At 42.9% G+C, this 21,447-nt stretch overlaps 1 protein-coding gene across 1 annotated transcript in view; it reads right to left on the reverse strand.

Annotated features, from left to right (window-relative positions):
• LOC137332553 (AT-rich interactive domain-containing protein 5B-like) overlaps positions 1-21,447 on the reverse strand; it is a 105,884-nt gene that overhangs the window by 72,772 nt on the left and 11,665 nt on the right. Inside the window, exon 3 of the mRNA XM_067996466.1 lies at positions 7,549-7,774. Coding sequence (XP_067852567.1) covers positions 7,549-7,774 — 226 coding nt within the window. The remainder of the gene's footprint in view (positions 1-7,548; positions 7,775-21,447) is intronic.

Genomic DNA, 21,447 nt, shown 5'->3' on the forward strand with positions numbered 1-21,447 from the left:
CGATATCGGTGCAACAGACAGCTTTAGTGCCCTGGGATTAGGGAATGGAAGATGCCAGGCTTCCTATCCAGCAACCTCTGCCGGAAGTATGTGTGTGAACTTCAGGCAAGAACAGGATTGGATTATACCTCATGCTTCCCTTGCCCAAATAACCTGCTGACACTCAATGGTTAGACTCACACAAAAACGACCAGTTGAGCAAAAGTGAAGGACGAGTATTTTTGTTTGATTGTAAATATTTATTTCTACCTAAAGTTTTTATTTTATTGCATTAATATGGCTCCTTTCATGACCTCAGGACGTCCCAAAGTGCTTCACAGCCAACAAAGGACTTTTTTTTTCCCAAGTGTAGTCACTGTTGTAATGTCGGAATCGCAGCAGCCAATTTGCGCACAGCAAGATCCCACAAACACCAATGAGATAATGACCAGGTATGCTCTCACGGATGAGAGGGAAGAAAATTGATAGAAAAAGGAGGGGAAGAAAAAAATAGGAGAGGGAGTAGGGATCGAGGTTAACTGAAAGGGACTAATGTTACTGTAATAAATTTACTTCTGAAATTTGAGTAGCTTTATTACTGTGATATTAGTGTCAGAGACACAACCTGTCAGCTAAAAAATTTTTTCTTAAGACCAGGCAGCAACGTACTGATTAAATTGACAACACAAGGAGTGTTAGGAACAAACCATTGTGATTACAGGTATACAACAAGCCAGGGGATCAACCCTGGTTCAATGAGGAGTGTAGAAGAGCATGCCAGGAGCAGCACCAGGCGTACCTAAAAATGAGGTACCAACCTGGTGAAGCTACAACTCAGGACTACATGCATGCTAAACAGCGGAAGCAACATGCTATAGACAGAGCTAAGCGATTCCACAACCAACGGATCAGATCAAAGCTCTGCAGTCCTGCCACATCCAGTCGTGAATGGTGGTGGACAGTTAAACAACTAACGGGAGGAGGAGGCTATGCAAATATCCCCATCCTCAATGATGGTGGAGTCCAGCACGTGAGTGCAAAAGACAAGGCTGAAGCGTTTGCAACCATCTTCAGCCAGAAGTGCCGAGTGGATGATCCATCTCAGCCTCCTCCCGATATCCCCACCATCACGGAAGCCAGTCTTCGGCCAATTTGATTCACTCCACGTGATATCAAGAAACGGCTGAGTGCACTGGATACAGCAAAGGCTATGGGCCCCGACAACATCCCAGCTGTAGTGCTGAAGACTTGTGCTCCAGAACTAGCTGCGCCTCTAGCCAAGCTGTTCCAGTACAGCTACAACACTGGCATCGACCCGACAATGTGGAAAATTGCCCAGGTATGTCCTGTCCACAAAAAAAAGCAGGACAAATCCAATCCGGCCAATTACCGCCCCATCAGTCTACTCTCAATCATCAGCAAAGTGATGGAAGGTGTCGTCGACAGTGCTATCAAGCGGCACTTACTCACCAATAACCTGCTCACCGATGCTCAGTTTGGGTTCCGCCAGGACCACTCGGCTCCAGACCTCATTACAGCCTTGGTCCAAACATGGACAAAAGAGCTGAATTCCAGAGGTGAGGTGAGAGTGACTGCCCTTGACATCAAGGCAGCATTTGACCGAGTGTGGCACCAAGGAGCCCTAGTAAAATTGAAGTCCATGGGAATCAGGGGGAAAACTCTCCAGTGGTTGGAGTCATACCTAGCACAAAGGAAGATGGTAGTGGTTGTTGGAGGCCAATCATCTCAGCCCCAGGGCATTGCTGCAGGAGTTCCTCAGGGCAGTGTCCTAGGCCCAACCATCTTCAGCTGCTTCATCAATGACCTTCCCTCCATCATAAGGTCAGAAATGGGGATGTTCGCTGATGACTGCACAGTGTTCAGTTCCATTCGCAACCCCTCAGATAATGAAGCAGTCCAAGCCCGCATGCAGCAAGACCTGGACAACATCCAGGCTTGGGCTCATAAGTGGCAAGTAACATTCGCGCCAGATAAGTGCCAGGCAATGACCATCTCCAACAAGAGAAAGTCTAACCACCTCCCCTTGACATTCAATGGCATTTCCATCGCCGAATCCCCCACCATCAACATCCTGGGGGTCACCATTGACCAGAAACTGAACTGGACCAGCCATATAAATACTGTGGCTACGAGAGCAGGTCAGAGGCTGGGTGTTCTGCGGCGAGTGACTCACCTCCTGACTCCCCAAAGCCTTTCCACCATCTACAAGGCACAAGTCAGGAGTGTGATGGAATACTCTCCACTTGCCTGGATGAGTGCAGCTCCAACAACACTCAAGAAGCTCGACACCATCCAAGATAAAGCAGCCCGCTTGATTGGCACCCCATCCATCACCCTAAACATTCACTCCCTTCACCACCGGCGCACTGTGGCTGCAGTGTGTACCATCCACAGGATGCACTGCAGCAACTCGCCAAGGCTTCTTCGACAGCACCTCCCAAACCCGCGACCTCTACCACCTAGAAGGACAAGAGCAGCAGGCACATGGGAACACCACCTGCACGTTCCCCTCCAAGTCACACACCATCCCGACTTGGAAATATATCGCCGTTCCTTCATCGTCGCTGGGTCAAAATCCTGGAACTCCCTTCCTAACAGCACTGTGGGAGAAAGATGACCACACGGACTGCAGCGGTTCAAGAAGGCGGCTCACCACCACCTTCTCGAGGGCAATTAGGGATGGGCAATAAATGCTGGCCTCGCCAGCGACGCCCACATCCCGTGAACGAATAAAAAAAAAATATGAAGCCAGTGAAAATACTGAAGACAGCTGCAATCTGAAAATGGACAGGAGATGGTGCTAATAGGGACGGAGTGTTTCACTAATAGACTTATTAAACTAGGCACAGGTTGTTAAGGGACTACATTAACAGAACAAAGGAGGGGGGGTAGCTGAAGCAATAAGGGTAAGTATTAATAACAAGGCCCTTAAGTACTAACTGTCAATGTCATTTGACTGCCTGCTCAAGATGCACAGATAACAAGTTGTTTGGGCAAGTAAGAGACTGCAGGAATTATGATGTGATAATCACAGGAATTTCACTATCGCAGAGGTGAAGTACAGAGATCAGGAAAAAGCAATTTCACAAAGGTAATCAGTCACTGCTTAACACGGTACAAGGGAGAATGCTACATTAGATTTAGCATTCCGCAGTGCATCAAAATTGCATGGGTGAATACTTGGGTTGCTGTGATTACGGCAGAGTTTTATTCAATACTCTAATAAAAGCGAAGGTCAAACAGGCGCAGATAGGCAAGATTTTGGAACTGCATGGAAACAGACCATTCAGCCCATCAAATCTGCATTGGTGCCTTTCTCTACATGAGCCATCTAGTCTGATCCCGCTCATGTGCTTACTCCCCCTTCCATAGAATCATAGTTTATAGCACATCATTCTCCTGTCAGTCGTCGGAAAGAGCTTCCACTTAGTCTCAATCCCCATCCCTTTTAGAATTTCTATTTTTCAAATATTTATCTACTTCCCTTTCAAAAGCTATCATTTTTTTTTATTCGTTCACGGGATGTGGGCGTCGCTGGCAAGGCCAGCATTTATTGCCCATCCCTAAGAGGGCAATTAAGAATCAACCACATTGCTGTGGGTCTGGAGTCACATATAGGCGAGACCGGGTAAGGACGGCAGGTTTCCTTCCCTAAAGGACATGAGTGAACCAGATGAGTTTTTACGACAATCCGGTAGTTTCATGGCTATCATTACTGATACTAGTATTTTAATTCCAGATTTTTATTTAATTAATTGAATTTAAATTCGCCAGCCGCCGTGGCGGGATTTGAACTCGTGACTCTGGATTTTAGTCCAGGCCTCTGGATTACTAGCCCAGTAACATAACCACTACGCTACCGTACCCATATAATGGGAGTCTACTTCCACCACTGTGTCTGATAGGGCATTCCAAGTCTTAACAGCCTTCTGAGTATAAAAAAAAATCTCCTAACCTCTCCCTTTAATCTTCCTTTTTTTTCAAGCAACTATCTAAATCCCTTTTGAAAGAAGTTACAGATTCTACTGCAGCAACAGCTGTGGTAGAGAATTTGTCCTTACACGTGCCCTCTGTGGAAATAATTTATTTTTACCCACCACCCCCCCCCAATCCCACTTTAATTCTTTTTTTGTGATTATTCTAGAGAACTGAAACTGGAAAATAAGACGACAACAAAAACTTTTGAGTCTCCCTCATCCTCTCAGAATGCAATTCAGCCGCCATGTACAAGTGATTATATCCGTCTGAGTGAGGGTAATATTCTGGAGAAACTTCACTTTCTTTTCTTCAGTGAAACAAATTGTGGCCAGATCAGCGATCAAACTTCTTTGCTTGATTCATCAAGAGCACGCCAGTCTATACACTTGCTCACAGAGCCATCCAGGGAAAGCTCTTTCAAAAAATAACTGATCTGGAACAGTAACCCTAACATTCAACAGCAGCTGGGACTATTCTGGTTTGGTGGCTACCCCTCTGCCTCAACCAGCACTGTTTAAATAAAACCTAATTATGAAAGTGCCGTGGCTTTATTCTTTGGGGGGTCAGCTAGGTGTCCTACACACAAGGAAAACCATCACTGCGTTTAAGAGGCTCCAAGTCAAGCTGCTGAGAAATCTGCACAGTTATATTTGCCGATATCAAATCCTCTCCCATTTAGGGACTTACTCTACTTACCTAAGTCTAGAGAGCTCAGGTACAGGCTGGCAACAGATAAGGCCCGGGGGTCAACAATTTCACACAGTGATACTGCTGAAGTTTAGTCAGCTAGAGCTATACAGCTTATCAGCTCAGCTGGCTGGTCAATCATCAATGCTCCAGAATCTGCCATGGAGGATTGACTTGGGGTGCCAATCTCCCATCAGGCATGTCATCTTGGAAACACCTGGACTTCAAAAATATTCTGCTTACCTCTCTCTTCCTCCTTCCAGAGTAATGGTCAATAGTTGGTGACTAGACAACTGACGAGCACTAAGGAGACAGCAGATAGTAGCAGTAACTCCTCACGAGTGACATGATGGATGACGTAACTCAGTGTGTGTGTGTGTGAGTGAGTGAGGTGAGTGAGTGAGAGTGAGTGAGAGTGAGGTGAGTGTGAGTGAGGTGAGTGTGAGTGAGGTGAGTGAGGTGAGTGTGAGTGAGGTGAGTGTGAGTGAGTGAGAGAGAGAGAGAAAAATAGAGCTTTGCATTTCAGTACATTGAAAGAACAAGGCCACATTGAAGGCCATATTGTTAATCATCTATCTAACTTCTGCATATAAATAAATTGTAACAAAACAGTACAGAAAGCCAAAGAAAAATTTCTCTCAGAATGCTGGGAAGGATTCATGTGGCAGCTACTTCAGCCTCAAACTTAAGACACTTGATCCTGAGTAAAAAGTCACTATAAACTAATCAAAATAACTGGAATGTCACGCAAATGGGATTATAATTATGATCCTGATTAGCTGGCAAACTACTTCTATTTAGTATTAGAGGTGCTAAGTGGAGAAGCTTTCATAAAGCCAAAGTATCTACCACTGTTGGAAGAGCCATTGTTCACCGTCTACACTCTGATCCCGTGGGATGTCAGCATCAGTTACATTTCAGAGTATCACCTGCTGCTCAAGGAGACGTTGTGACATTTTACAGTGACACAAGGTCCTGAGCACCCTCCATAAACTTGAGCTCATCCAAAACTCTGCTGCCCGTATCCTAATTTGCACCAAGTTCCATTCTCCATCACCCCTGTGCTCGCTGACCTACATTGGCTCCCAGTCCAGGAACACCTCAATTGTAAAATTCACATCCTTGTTTTCAAATCTCACCATGGCCTCGCCTCTCCCTACCTCTGTAACCTCCTCCTACAACCCTCCGAGATCTCTGCACTCCTCCGATTCTTGCCTCTTTCCCATCCCCGATTTTAATCGCTCCACCACTGGCGGCCGTGCCTTCAGCTACCTAGGCCCTAAGCTCTGGAATTCCCTCCCTAAACCTTTCCGCCTCTCTCTCCTCCTTTAAGACGCTCCTTAAAACCTACCTCTGTGACCCTGTCCTAACATCTCATGTGGCTCGGTGTCAAATTTTGTTTGATAATCGCTCCTGTGAAGTGCCTTGGGATGTTTTACTACATTAAAGGCGTTATATAAATGCAAGTTGTTGTTGTTTGAATCCCTTTAAGTACCACTGCATGTGTTAGACTGGTATACATCTTTGGTCCGTGCTGCTTGGAGAGGGGAATTCCATCCTGGGAGGGAGTATCAACCATCAAGACAATTACAGGACCTTACAAGTAAAACCATTCAGTGCATTTCTCTTAAGACCACTATCTTAAGATGGCAATCCACTTATTGCTGAGTCTCGACATCCTTGGAAGGTGGAGTTTCTTAAGGAACAACAGAGAGAAAACTGAGTTGCAACAGTGTTCAGAAAAGTCTTGCACTTTTGGACTTGCACATATACGGGCCAACAGGGAGCCCGCTCATAAAGTATACAGGTCAGAGAATCGGGGTTACAATATCGTAGCCCTACGTCTGGCCTGTGCTCCCTTCAAACAGGCTTCCCTGCTAAATAAGCAGATTCAGTTTTGCAGTGTTATGCTTAAATACAGTCTCCCTACTTGCTGAAGGAGCATTCCAGCTGCAAGGTTCTGATGCACAGCAATGTGGTGCCCAAGGCCAGAGCTATTTGAAACCAAGGTCATATAAACGTTACTTCTAGCACTCACCATTATTGGAGGCTTTTTCATTACATGAGGAGACCGAGTGTCCCTTTAAAACTTAGCACTTGCTGGACTGGTATCTCTGCAATGTCCTGATAAGCCAATTATCTAAGTACGGTTGCAACTATGGAAGAACCACTTTAACAACCCTGGGTGCTGACAAGGCCAAATGAGAGCACCGTGGTCAGATAGTGGACCCTAGTTACATCAAACACCAAGTACTTTCTATAGAATCTATTAATCCCGTTTGGAAACACAAGTCCATGACAACCAAATTTACCAGCCAGTCCCCTGGGTAGAATACTTCATTTAACTGCAGCTATGTTCTTTATGACTTTTATTTTTGTGAAATGTGTGCTTACCCAAGATGAGGAAGGCCAGTGTCTAATCCACTACACCACCTCATCTCCTAGTTACTTGATTTAGTTTTTTTGAATATTCCACTCTAAGTGAAAAGAGTGAAGGGCCCTTGTGGATTGATTTGCAAGGTTATCTGGAGCTGAGCAGGTTTCGTTGGTGAGTAAGCCTGGCTGGGCCAGAGACGGCTTCAGTGAGGGCATCAATTCAAAGAATAAACATCACTCCCGTTCCAAAATGAGCAATTTTGACTAATAGTATGCCCAGGAAACGAACAAGCATGCTCAGTCCCTCTTTCTACTGCTATAGGAATCAGATTCTGGTTCGTCAAAGTTGATGAGAGTGTTGACTGACCTCTACAGAAAATCAGCACCAGATGATTCATGGAGTCGGGAGGGGGAAGAGGGGGAAAGAAGTCCCACATAAGTGCTTTAGCCCTTCATTCGGAGTTCTTTTACAAATTCAGCTCATGTACTGACTAGAAGAATCCTCACCTGAATTTTCAAGTTCATTTCCCACATGGTTTGAGGTGAGGCGGCAGCGTGAAGGTGGTCTGACGATCAGCTCGGGATCCTCCTTGTGGCCATTGGTGTCCAAGTTCATAGTGCTAGATTTTGTTTCCTGTGTGTTCGAGCCCCACTGTGAAGTCTCCATGCACACCCATTTCGCCAAATCTTGTAACCGGATAATTATCTTTTTGGAGACTGCAATGACCTCATCCTATCACAAGGAAAAATAAAACATATTCAACCTTTAGTAAGCTTCAACTGGATAATCATTAAAAAGAAAAAAGGACTTGCAGAATGTCTTATCATGTCTCTCTGAAACATCGTAAAGCACTTCACGTACAGCTAATTACTTTTGAAGTGCAGTGATTATAGTTGTGTGGGCAAAATGTTGGTGCACAGCAAGATCATACAAACGACAAGAAGATGAATGGCCAGTTAATCCAGTTTTGGTGGTATTGGTTGAGGGAATAAAGTTGGCCAGAAACCTGGAAAGGGCAGAAAGGACCCGGGTTTAGCATATCATCTGAAGGATGACACCTCCAACAATGAAGCACTCCTTCAATACTGCACTGTAGTGTCTGTCCAGATTGGGAGCTCAAACTCTCAACCTTCTCTTGCCAGAGGCAACAGCGCTACCAAATAACAACAGGTTTCAATAACCTGATGATTGTTATAGCAGTTGCTCAATCAATGTTTTACTAAGAAGTCCAGTTAAAACATCCTAAACCTCACGTACCCCATGGGCTAAATTGATAAAGGCAGCATGTACTTCATCCATACACACATAAAGGTTCCAGGTTTGATTCTCCATTTATGCTGAGTCAGCTGATCTAACTAGGAGCACATCAGTTGGCCACAGCACCCCAGGATAGGGAGGGAAATACTGGGCAGCTTTTTTTTTGCTCCTGATCACTATCCAGCGACTCCTGTCGCAAAGTACCCATCTGTTGAAGAGTGTGCAGCCTTTGAAATACCTGCTCACATTCAATCTCCAACCTCACACATAAGATGGCTCCTTGGCTGAGGCAGCAGAGGATTTTGGATTACTGGTTGAAAATTGAAAGAAATCATTTTGTGAGTTTCCCCATATTAGTGAAATGGCACAAAAAATGTTCCTAAATTGGCAATGCACCTCCTCCATTGCCTTTCTGCACAGATTGCACGAGGAGCCAAACTAACTGAGAAGGGAAGTTTCCTGACAGAATCCAGGAGTATTCAGTATATATTTTGTGTGGCAGGCTGGATGGACCAGAGGGTCTTTTCCTGTCCATCATTATTTGTATGTTTGTGGCTGCACCATTATATTAAGGACACTTGCAAGTTGCCATTTGGAAGATGAAACCATGTTCAACCTGTCCTGCCCCTTTAAGGCCACTGCTGAGATACTCTCTGCATGTAAATGATCTATACAAGGCGCAGGCTGAGGTCAGTTTGACGGTAATTCTTAAGGGAAATTTATCTGCATTGGTAGCAGCCCTTGGGGAGAAGGCAGGTTATAATTGGGTCAGGAAAGTCTGCAGAAAATGACTGTCTTCCTTTCCCCTTTTGTAATACGTTTACACTTTGAAGTGCGATATAATTTAATTAGAAACAAGGCTTTTATATGTATTGATAAATATTTCCTTCATTTTAACAACTTTGAACTCAAGTGTCATTCCAAATATTTTTATTGCTCAATCATTTGGATTTTTCTGTGTCTCTTTTGAAGACTGGCACCTCATATAACGTGGTTACTACCATCATCTCCATAATATTTGAGCTAGGAACATATGAACAATGACAGACAGGAAAAAACCCTCTGGTCCATCCAGCCTGTCCCACACAACTGCAATGTCTTGTGCATCACAATATATACACTCGCCACCCCACCCGAAAATCATGTAATCTCCTGGGAGAGGCAAAAAAAAGATTAAAAATCCAGGCCAATTTGGGGAAAAAAATCTTGCAAATTCCTCTCTGACCCCTTTAGGTGGTGGAAACTAGTCCAGATCACCATGATACCTCAAGAAGCACAGGTTCTGTGCCCTTGAAATGTTTCATTATACCATCTCCCTACAGCAGCAATCTCCCACATTCTTTGATTCTGAGCTGCTTCCTTTTTTTAATAGTCTATTAATGCTGAGAGATTCTTCGGCTTCTCCAAAGATTCTGTAGTGTCTAAGATCGGTGTAGCAGGAACTATCTTCTCTTTAGCTTTAGGGTCTTCACACTAAAGCTACATTCCCCACTCCTGTCCCTCTGCTGGTGGACACTGTTTGATATTTTACCTATTTTCTAAGCAGAAAGGCACTGAATTCCTCGTTAGCCCCTAACTGATTATTTTGTGAATTGGACTCTTGAGATTCCCATCAAAATCAGGAAGGGAAAAAAAAATCCTCGACCGTTACATTTTATCAATATATTTCTTCCAGCTTGACCTTTAAGAAAAACATCTATTTTCTAATACCAGTAGTTTCCTATAAACTCCTTTGGATTATCTCCAATTTTCCCTACAAGCCCTGGTAATGTTCTGCTTCCACATACTGTAATAAATATCTGCTAAATTATATCTCCTGATTTTGTTCCTGGAACCAAACAGATTATCTGAGTCATACAGCAAAATGTAAATCCTCATTTACTGGTCTTCATTTTTTTTTCTGGTGTAGGAGTCTGAGAAACACTTTCCTCATGAGCTGCATCTTGTACTCTTCAAATTCAATTTCCATTTGAGAATATCCACCCAGTCTTCAGGCATGTTTTGTCAAGTTTCATACCTTGCCACTCTGTTCTGCCAGTACACTACTATGTAGAGTTAATGCCTCCCCATAATCACACTGTCAAAATTCCAACTCTTGGTTAAAAACTGACCCGCTCACCAGCAGCTCCCATCATGCATCCTCAATCCAACCCAGAAATGGACTAAACTATAATCGCAATGGCTTAACTGACCCCTCTTCCAGCAAACCATCCAAAGCCACGACTGTTCTCTTCTCCCCCAGCCATCCTCTAGAAATCAAAAAAATAAAATTCTTGTAGGTCCCACTCCTAATCTTCAGATCAGTTCTCAAAGAAAAACAAAACTAACCCTGAATATTTTGTGACAATAGCTCCAAATGCTTGCTCACTCAACCATTTACAATTCTCTTGTGTCGGAGGTGCTGAATGTAATGGCTGTTATCATCAGCCTCGTTATTACCTTGAAGTACAAATATTTTCATTATTGCTGCCTAACCAACACTGCATGATGTATTGTAATAACATAGTTCATTAATTGTCATTCCTATTTACCAATTAAATATCACCTTTGAACAGAATACATCTTTATAATAACATTTCTGCATCTATCGTGACCATTAAGATTTTCCTCTTCTTCTTCGTTGGTTGAGTTTCTGTACCTTTCTTATTTCTAATTGGTTGTTTTATCCCCATTACTTATCAATCATACTGTGCAAAGCCTTTCTCCCAAATTTCCTCCCAATCACATTCTATCAAAAAATTCCACCCAATTACACTTAAGTAAAGAAAAATCCTGAGATACAGAACTATAACAGTTCTTCATTTTGTATCCCTAGATATAAAACAAACACGCACGAAAAAACCCGCAGAAATTTAGTTCCAATATTCTCCTGTGCCCTTTTATAAACAGCATGATTCACCTCTGAACATCCTGGATTCCAGGTCCACTGTCCCTTCCATACTCCATAACCTTCACCTCGCTAGCTAACTCCTTTTATTAACTGGCTGATATAATGCATGAGCTGGGATCTGTCTCCATTAAAAAAAACTACAATTCCTAGAAGCCACCCCAAGATTCAGGCTCCAACCCATGTATAAAGGAACCTGCTTCTTTCTTTGTATAACCTGCAATGACCTTGATACTCATATACTCAGGATTCTACCCCTGATGAATGAACTCCCACCCAGCAGTGCTGTGACAACGGAATGGGAAGAGAAGAAAGAGACAGATACTGCTGGGTATGGGACAGGGAGCTAGATCTCAAAGGAGAAGGAGGGAGGGAGGAGAAATACCCCTTGAGGAGGGGAGGTAAAAAGGGAGAGATCCAGATGAGATTTAGAGAGAGGGCTGAAAGGTGGAGAATGATGCTAGTTGGGACAGGAGAAGAGAAAGACAGAGAGCATAGGGCAAAGGAAGAGAGAAAGAAAAAAAGTGAGAGAAAAAGAGAAAGACGCTGCTTTCTGAATTTAACAGACCTATGTAGCAAACACCACATCCTCCAACTCACTATGAGCAATGCCATGAGAGATCCACCAGTAATAGATACACAGAATCATTTACACCTTCCTATACTAGTTAGTGAGTACTGATTTATGACGACTCAATAGACTAATAATCTCATCATAAGAACTGTTTAAAATGTCTTATCTATCTCTTCCTCCTTCAATTGTAATTTAGATTTTAACCTGCTCATTCTAGTCTGCTTGCCTATTGCACATATCAATGTCTTGTTCTCTTTTCCATTTTTTCACCATTTTCTGCACTATTTTTAATCACTATCATCTGGATTTACTAATGCCAATGTCTCTTTTTGTCATTCATTCTCTTTCTCTATTTCTTCAGATTCCTAACTTTTTTGTACTTTCTTGTGAACGGACTCACTGTTTACTTGTCTCACTGTCTATACTTCATGGTTGTGTTTTCACTCTTCTTCCCCGTCAAAGACAGATTCTATCTGTACTGAAAGAAGAATGAAGAAAGATTCACTGACAACAGTCAGATCCACGAGCTCAGAACAGGCTTTAAAAGAAAGAGATGCTAACTCTCAAACTTTGGCACTGCCAGTCAAAGGTGTAGCTACACCTGAGTTGATATGTCTGCCTACACATGCCAGCTCCTCTATTTATCCAGCTCGTGGTCCCACTGACACTCTTACAGACCAATGGCTGTACTGTGGGAGATATAGGTTGACACACAGTCCTGAGCACTGGAGCGCGTCAATGCACATCTCCTACATTACACTGTGGCCGGTGCTCCAGTATACAGACGAGCAACCTATAGGCTGCCACATCCCCACCTCTATCAGCCTGACTTTTCACGGACTGTAAAGTGGGGCCATCACAAGAAAAGATATTTGGCAGAGAAATGTCAGAACAGGCATAACCATGATAAAACTAGGCAACTGTCTTCTAGGGGCAGGATACTGAACAGGCCACTCTCACTCCCGCAATCCTTCACTTTAAATGGGAATACATTCACAGCATAAGTGCAGTCAGCAGTTTTTTTTTCCCACTGCAAATATTGACTACTGTTTGGCCTGTGCCATCACTATAGAGACACAGCTGCTTAACAGAAAATCATCTCTTTTTTTTAAACCCTTCTCAATTTAGCTGCTGGTGGCATCTTTTATTTATTACTAATTTCATATCCTAAACCTATTGGTGCTGCTCTATTAGGGTACAGGTTCACATCCGCCATGCCACAGAGTGAGCCCCAATCTCAGCCATGTTGTTTCGGGAAGGCTCTGGACATTGTGGTGGGATGGAGATGGGGAAAGGATAAATAAATAAACATGGGTTTTGATTTGTGCTTTAAGGTTTAGCTTATTAACACTTTAAAACTGGTTACAATCCAAAAACACAAAACCAGCACACTCAGATTTTTTTTTGAATTAAAACCGAGGATGAGAGGGTGAAACAGAGAGGTCATGCATTAACTAATGCTGCTATCCAGGCATTTGACATTAGTGTAGTCCCCAAAAACTTCACATCCTCACTGAACATCCCTCAACTTTCTGAGTCCAGTTTCCCAACAGCAGAGTAAGGAAAGCAATGAACTATCATGTCCCCATATGGGCATCCAGTTGCCTGTACAGGAGATCAAGGCACCAGTTTATATTGCACAGAACAAGAATCAATGGTATGGACTCCACAAGCAGAGGGATTGCAACTTATGGACTTCTACAGCCAGAGGGGAGAATTCCCATTCCTGCATCATAATGGCATAACTACTATGGGGATGGGGGAGTTTGAAGGGGTTAAAATTCCCAATAATTATCAGTATGAAAGATGTCAGGTTCAGTACAGATTACAACCTGTGGTGATTCCTTTTGTCACTAGAAGATTCAGCTCTACTACAGATCCCAATGGTGAAAAATAGCTAAATTAACATAGAGTTGAAGATGGCATTGGACAATGCACAAAGCCACTGCATGGTCGATCCCTGCCCCATTCCCACCATTCAACTACTGTCCCAATCTCAGCCACACTATTAAGGGAAGATGTTTAATGAAGGCCAAGTGGTTTGTGACAGGGAGACAGCGTCATTGCCGGGCCACTCTCACGTGCCTCCCAAAGGCAGACTTAAGAACGGTATTGCCATTCTTATGGTCCGCCCCAGCCTCAGGAAGTGTGGGGCCTGGTAAGACCAGAAAGAGGAAGAAAAAACGAAGGGAGTGAAATTAAGCCCTCAAAAAAAACCACACTCAACTGAAATTAACCCAGGTCTGACAGTGATTCAGTTCATTTGATTCCCTCACATTGTCAGGATCAGTAACTGTTTCAATCCAGTTTTCCTAATGTCGCCATTAGTGATCAATGTTAACATATTCACCCAAAGGAGGAAAACAAGTGGAAGGACAAAAACAAGACGACCTTTCAAGTACCAATAAGTCTTTCTAAAAGCTGACTGCTTAAAAGGCAGCAGACAGCAAGAGTCCCTCTCATATTTCTGTGACGCTTTCAAAACCGGTACTTACAAAAGACATTCTCAAAAGCCTACCCTAGTTTGAAGCTTTATGAAGTGCCTGCCACAGCCCTGATTTCACAGGGATACTTTTTTATTTAAATCCCTTATTATATATAGTTCTATTAATTTGTGAATAACTCTACACAGAACAAATGAATTGCATTATTAAGCCCAGCTCCTCATACAAGTAAGCTTTTACTCAATATCTTTAGAAATGTTCCCACTGGGCAACTGTCAGATCAGTGGATTATGGCTATTGTTAAAAGCTCTCGCTACCATGGAAACACTCTGGTCTTAACTTTAAAACTGGGACAAGTATGCAACGGCAATTCTGTGCATGAGATAAGCCCTGATCTGTTTGTGGGATTTGGTACATTCCACAAAGCACCCCTTCTCTGACCTGTAAGTGGCATTTGGTACATTCTTTACAGCACCACCATCCCTCACCTTCTCCCACATATATCCCCCGCCACCTTCCTGCATGCAGGTCATCCAACTTGGCTCTGACTGAATTATATCAACCAAAAGAAATATCACTTAACCATGCTCAAGAAGGCTTGTAGATATTTCCTTCCCCCCCCCCCCCCCCCCACTGCCAGCTGTTGGCAGTTTGACAGCATTAACAATTGACCCTAACAGGACCAGACTGCAGAGCTTTGGCCATATTTCCTGGGGATCTGTGCCATTGTAATGACGCTTCTATGGCGTAAGGACTCTTGAATGGCGTAAATGAAGAGGAAATTACGGAGTAAGTGGTTTATGCCATTAATTACACCACTCCATAATTTCCTGGGGCTTTTGTGCCACTCCATTATCACCCTCTCTGAAAACAGTGAGAATTATAATAGCTACGCCACCAACCCCCCATTAAAATCAATGGTTATCACTATTTTCCTGCATTTAAACCAGTTTTCACGCTGCTGCCACTTAGACTTAAAAGTAATGGCACTGGAGACCTGGTAGCGGTGGATTTACGGGCTTGTATTTGTGGAAGCCTATTTGTAGAAGCAGGTTGCTTTATTTCCCAGGGATTGGGAGTCTGTGCAGAGATGCACATAGGCCACACACGAACTCTTGCCTATTGACCCAAATTACCATGTAACAAACATTATTGGAAAATGATCTAAGCAATCCGGATCTCTCCCTTAATCAAAACAAAGCTGTCGACTTGGGAAGTAGCCTGATCCTTTATGAGATGTATTCACGTCACCTGACTCCATGAATCCAAGCAGGTCTCTGATCACAGTCACATTTATACTAACGGCCATTTAAAACCCTGCCCTTAAAGAGATCGGAGCCATTTGTTACACAACCCAACATGCAGACAGAGATAACTGTAATAAAAATAAAAATAATCAGTTGTTTTCATTATACTTTTAAATAATCTTCACTCGGAGGGTTGTGAATCTTTGAAATTCTCTACCCCAGAGGCTGTGGATGCTCAGTCACTGAGTATATTCAAGACTGAGATCGATGGATATTTGGATACTAAGGGAATCAAGGGATATGAGGATCGGACAGGAAAGTGGAGTTGAGGTCGAAGATCAGCCATGATCTTATTGAATGGCGCAGCAGGCACGAGGGGCCGTATGGCCTACTCCTGCTCCTATTTCTTATGTTCTTAATCTGATAAATAATTTTCATCTTGATGGTGAGCATCCAATTGCAAGAAAGCAATATAGACATATTGGGGATAATTTTTACTCTGAGCCAAGTACCCCATGTGTCCGCAGATATTCGGGTGGGGAACCCGGAAGCGAATTGAGTGCGTTGCAATCTGCGCTCGCAACTCAACTGAAGATAAATATTTCAGCTTCCGGGTTTCCCACGCGGCAGGCAGCCAGATTGACAGGCTGGCTGCCTGTCAGCAGTAAAAGGAGCTGCAAATCTGAGAGGTGGGGCGGGATGAAGCACTCCTGCTCCTCCAGGCCCACAAGCAGTGCAATAAAGACACTCATCTCATGGATCCGGCCGTTCCCGCCTGCTTGCACCTGACGTGAATTGGAAGCGAAGGGAAACCCAAAAAGGTACAGTTAAATTCATTTTAATTTTCCAATACACAAAATATTAAGTACCTCAAGAATCTCAATGAGGTATATTGCCCTTTTAACTATTGGCCCGCCAGCTTTAAGTGGGGGCAGGACTTCCTGGTGTCTGCTGTCCGTACCCATACAAACCTGCCTGGGTTAAACCTAGAAGTGGGCGAGTTGGAGCCGGGATGCAGTCCCGCTGCAAAAACCTGTTATTGTAACCTCCCACCCGCCCCCAACCCACTTGGTTCTTGGGGGTTAAAAATGTACCCCTTTATATCTAAATGAATATGGATACAAACTATCATAGCAACAAAACTGAATAATTTATCTCTTTAAAATGCTATCCACAGGACTAAATTTAAGTGGCACATTCCTAATTACTGTACCTGAAGCTGGAACAAAATTAGCAGTAATTACTAGTCTTTTAACAATAAGGTCCTTTTGATTAGTGGTAAATTAGCTTTCTCCCTAACTTCCCGTTACGTCTGTATAGAAAGCAGCCTCAAATAAGACTGCTCGACCTCCCCTTAATATTGTTTCCATTGTCAATCACAGCTCTGCAATTCATCCTTAAATCACCTTTAATCTGCAAAATTAAAAAAAAACCTTCACTTACAGTGGATAATTTCTTTTAACGAAAAGATCTGTTAGATTTCAGTTTAATTAACAGAAGAGTCAAAAACCCAGCCCAGTTTCTCAATCAATTTCAGATGAGTTTGCATCCAGATAACAGAACAAGTAATAACGTAGGCAAGTCCATTTTTCCGCGTTTCAATAACAACAACTACTGGCATTTATAAAACACCTTTAACATAGTAAAATGCCCCAAGGTACTTTGCAGGAGCGTAATCAGACAAAAAGAATCAGCCACTCTGGTTTGCTATTACCAGTTCAATAAACAAATTGCCTTACTTTATGTACTTCAGTCTCATTTTGTGTTGTGTTTTGGAAAAATACTATTTTTTGTAGCATCGCCATAGATTCAAATAGGTTGTCGACTTCATGCTGAAACTGTGTTCATAGCAAGGTTCACTCAATAAAACAGCTACTAGAAACAGCCAGCAGCAACTCCCCCCTCTGATTCTTGTCTTCCCTCTCTAATTGTTGCTTATCTGCGGGAACCGTGCACCGCTCTGGTCAAGATTAGAAATTCGCACGTCCGAAGAATCATGTCTGAACGGTTCCACTTTATATCATACTAGTGAATGACCCCGGAGTTGTTGCCAATCATTGAAGACCCCCTTTCGTGCATCAGAACGTGGCCTGCAGTCCAGGAGGAGACGGAAGTGTCCCACCCTGCTAACACCAGAAGTCAACGGTGACTAAACACTCTCAAATCTCCGAGTGAACAGTACTGTGCAAATAACATTTTGGAGTCTCCGCTCTACAATACCACTTGCTTGCAGCTACTATTCAGGAAGAAGACTTTATAGTTCAGATGCCAGCCCCAGGCAAAAAAAAAGTGCACGCTTACAACAAAAGCACTCACTTATTAGGTATTTAGGGCAGAAGGAATTTGGCGAGCAGGAATGATCACAACAGTTAGGAACTTAAAAAAAAGTTTCTATATTTAAGTGGCAGGGTCTTGCTTAGTACACAATCTTGTTATGTGCATGATACAAGAGGTTACAACATGGAAAATTTCCCACATTCTTCAAGTCCAAATAATTCCCAGTATTATAGCTAAATTGCAGTTCATTTGAAACACTCAAGACAGTATTTCTCTCTTGTTTCATAACAGTTCTACTCTAGGCATTTAACTCCAAAAAAAAACTTTCCCCATAGTTCTCTAGACAGGGAGCCCGTTGCTTTGCTTTCAGAGTGCTCTGAGTAATTGTTAAGATTTTATTTTCTTCCTCCTTCTCTTCCCTCAATTAAAACTTTCCTGGATTGGCTGTGGCCTTGAACATGCCTGTACCATAGCTCCCGGCAAACAAGGAGGAAACAGAAATTTTAGGAATGAGAAGCATGAAGCACAGCGTACAGTCAGACTTAGCCAGGTATTCTCAATAACATACAGACGGGCACTACAATCAATTCCATATCCCTGAAAGCAGGAACGGACAAAACCTCAGCCCCTACCCCACAGCAGCGTTACAAAGTAACACGTCATCTCCAACGTGGTGTTTTTACATTCTAATCAAACTCCAGCAAGTTGGAAAGTTCCAGAAAAACTTTCTGTAATTAATAAGCGTGCTAGAAATTGCACAACATGCAGCTCTTACTAATATTTCACTGTCCATTTTCTGACAGATTACTACTTTAAAAGTGCTGCCGTCGTGTGTCGACAAGAGTTTACAGGGCGCAGAAGATCCTGGAACTCGAAGTGTCCACCATGTCGGCTTTCACCAAGAGTTCATGGCCCTGCAAACACTACCTGTTGCAGGGATTCTTGAACAAATCACTTGCAAGAAAACACTAAAATAACAAATGCGATGACGTCAGCATGTGCTCCAGTTACAAATCCGGCAAAGTGAATAACAAGCCATTTTATCAAGCAGCAACACATCTGTAAAGTGCAGAATATCTGGGCCAGCATTTGCTAGCTGCATAATCGCATGCTGTTTTCACTGGCGGGTGGGTCGGTAACCAGAGGACACAGATTTAAGATAATTGGCAAAAGAACCAGAGGGGAGATGAAGAGAATTTTTTTAAGCAGAGATTTATGATCTGGAATGCATTGCCTGAAAGGGTGGTCGAAGCAGATTCAATAGTAACTTTTAAAAGGGAATTGGTTATATACTTTAAAAGGAAAAAGTTGTAGAGTTATGGGGAAAGAGCTGGGGAATGGGGCTAATTGGATAGCTCTTTCAAAGAGCCGGCACTGGAACAAGGGGCTGAATGGACTCCTTCTGTGCAGTAAGATTCTATGAATTGTGAATACTATAATTCTGCAAATAGTAGAGTTATTTTGGGTGAATTCCGTTCTCATCCATTTTGGACACCCAGTGTCAGCAATAAGCAGTCAGGTAAAACATGATCAGATTCAGAGTAACACGCACTCAATTCTGCTCCAACAACAAGCCTCAGCCCCAATTTCAGTAAGGTAACCCCTAATGCACAACTGTGACATTTTTTGCCATTTCCCGGACTTTCCTGTGGTCCATGAGTAAGATTGTCAATTTAGTGTCAAAATAGGGCTGTGCCCATGAGGAACTGGACTCACTGGCAAAACTCACTTCACATAGGACTTTTAGAGACCACAAGGAGACGACTTCCTGGCCATCAGTCTATGGCCGTACATTAATCAATGAAAGAACTTCAATGAAACTTCTAGTTAAATTTTAACAGAAAGAAAAGAAAAAAACTTGCATTTATATAGCGCCTTTCATGACCTCAGGATGTCCCAAAGTGCTTTACAGCCAATTAAATACTTTTGAAGTGTAGTCACTGTTGTGTAATGTAGGAAACGTAACAACCAATTTGCGCACAGCATGGTCCCACAAACAGCAATGTGACAATGACCAGATAATTGGTTTTAGATATATTGGGTGTGGGATAAATATTGGCCAGGACACCGAGGAGAACTTCCCTGCTCTTAAGGGGGCACTGTCCCCATGGTGCACTGTTTAATAAGTTTAAATAAATGCAGAAAATGCACAGCAGACCCATCAGAACCTGGAGTAAAGACGAAGTAACGTTTCAAATGTAGATCTGATGGTTAATTCCACACTCCAAGCAGGGAGGTCATGCTCAAAGAGCACAGGCCAGACAGAGCTACAACATTGTACGTCCAATTCTCCGATCTTCACTTCCTGAGTGCAAGATCCAGGAATCGGTCCTCTTTGCCAGACCGTTCTAATGAAGGACGGTCCCAAGAATGTTAATCAGTCTTTTCTCTTCTCAGATGCTGACAGAGCTGCTGTACATTTCCAGCATTTTACGTTTTAATTTCAGATTTGCAGTTTTTTCTTTCTATCTCTGTCTGAGAAACATTTTTTTTCTCGGAAGGGAGACGAATCAGAAGACCCATTCTTCCTTTTTGTCATGGCATCACAAACAAAAAGGACTTACATTGTTCTGTCCAGTCTTTGAGCAGCAAAAGATATATTGGCTTTGGAGGAAGCATAGCGCAGATTCACCAGAATGATATCAGGATGTAAAGGGTTAAATTATGAGGACAGGTTGCATAAACTTAGCTTGTATTCCCTTGAGTTTAGAAGGTTGAGGGGTGATCTAATTGAGGTTTTTAAAATGATTGAAGGATTCAATAGGGTAGATACAGAGAGAAACTATTTCCTGTGTTGGGGAAGTCCAGACCAAGGGGGCATGACCATAAAATTGGAGCTACGCCATTTAGGAGTGAAATCAGGAAGCACAAAGGGTAGTGGAGATCTGGAACTCTCTCCCCCAAAAGGCTGTGAATGTTGGGTGAATTGAAATTTTCAAGACTGAGATCGATAGATTTTTGTTAGGTTAGAGTATTAAGGGATTATGGAGCAAAGGGAGTTGAGGTACAGATCAGTCCTCACCCAACTGAATGGTGGAACAGGCTCGAGGGGCTGAAAGGCCTACCCCTGTTCCTATGTCTCAAACTCTAGACGACGATGGAATGGCTCCCACTTGTTCCTCTGCATTCTTGATTTCTGTAAAGATGAGTTCTTCACTTCATAGGTTTGTTTCAAGCTTCAAATTAAAGTCAATATTATTTTCAACTCCAATTCACTCTCCAATTAAGGTGGTCTTCCCATTATTTTTACTTTTATACCTTTGTTTCCTTTCCTGCCCAAGAATCACGTTCACAATTTCCTGCTTGGACTATACCTTCAAGTCACTTTGTACATTCACATTCTTTTACGTGCTGTTTCTTCACTTGTTTCCTTCTGGTTCTCCTGTACCCAAACCTGTTCCTGATGTTACTTTAGTTTCCTTCTCCGAGTTCTATGCCTCTTTGTGCATCCTTATTTAGATTTCACATGAACTTACCTTGCCCTTCACACTTTCCAGATTTCCTTTTATCTTACCATTGACTCTTGAAATGAGAGGGCTGTCCTATGGGGAGAGATTGAGTAGAATAGGCCTATATTCTCTGGAGTTTAGAAAAATGAGAGGTGATCTCATTGAAATGTATAAAATTCTTAGAGGGCTTGACAGGGTAGATGCTGAGAGGCTGTTTCCTCTGGCTGAAAAGTCTAGAACTAGGGGTCATAGTCTCAAGATAAGGGGTCA

Source organism: Heptranchias perlo, chromosome 14, assembly GCF_035084215.1.
Source record: "Heptranchias perlo isolate sHepPer1 chromosome 14, sHepPer1.hap1, whole genome shotgun sequence".
Classification (NCBI taxonomy): Eukaryota; Metazoa; Chordata; class Chondrichthyes; order Hexanchiformes; family Hexanchidae; genus Heptranchias; species Heptranchias perlo.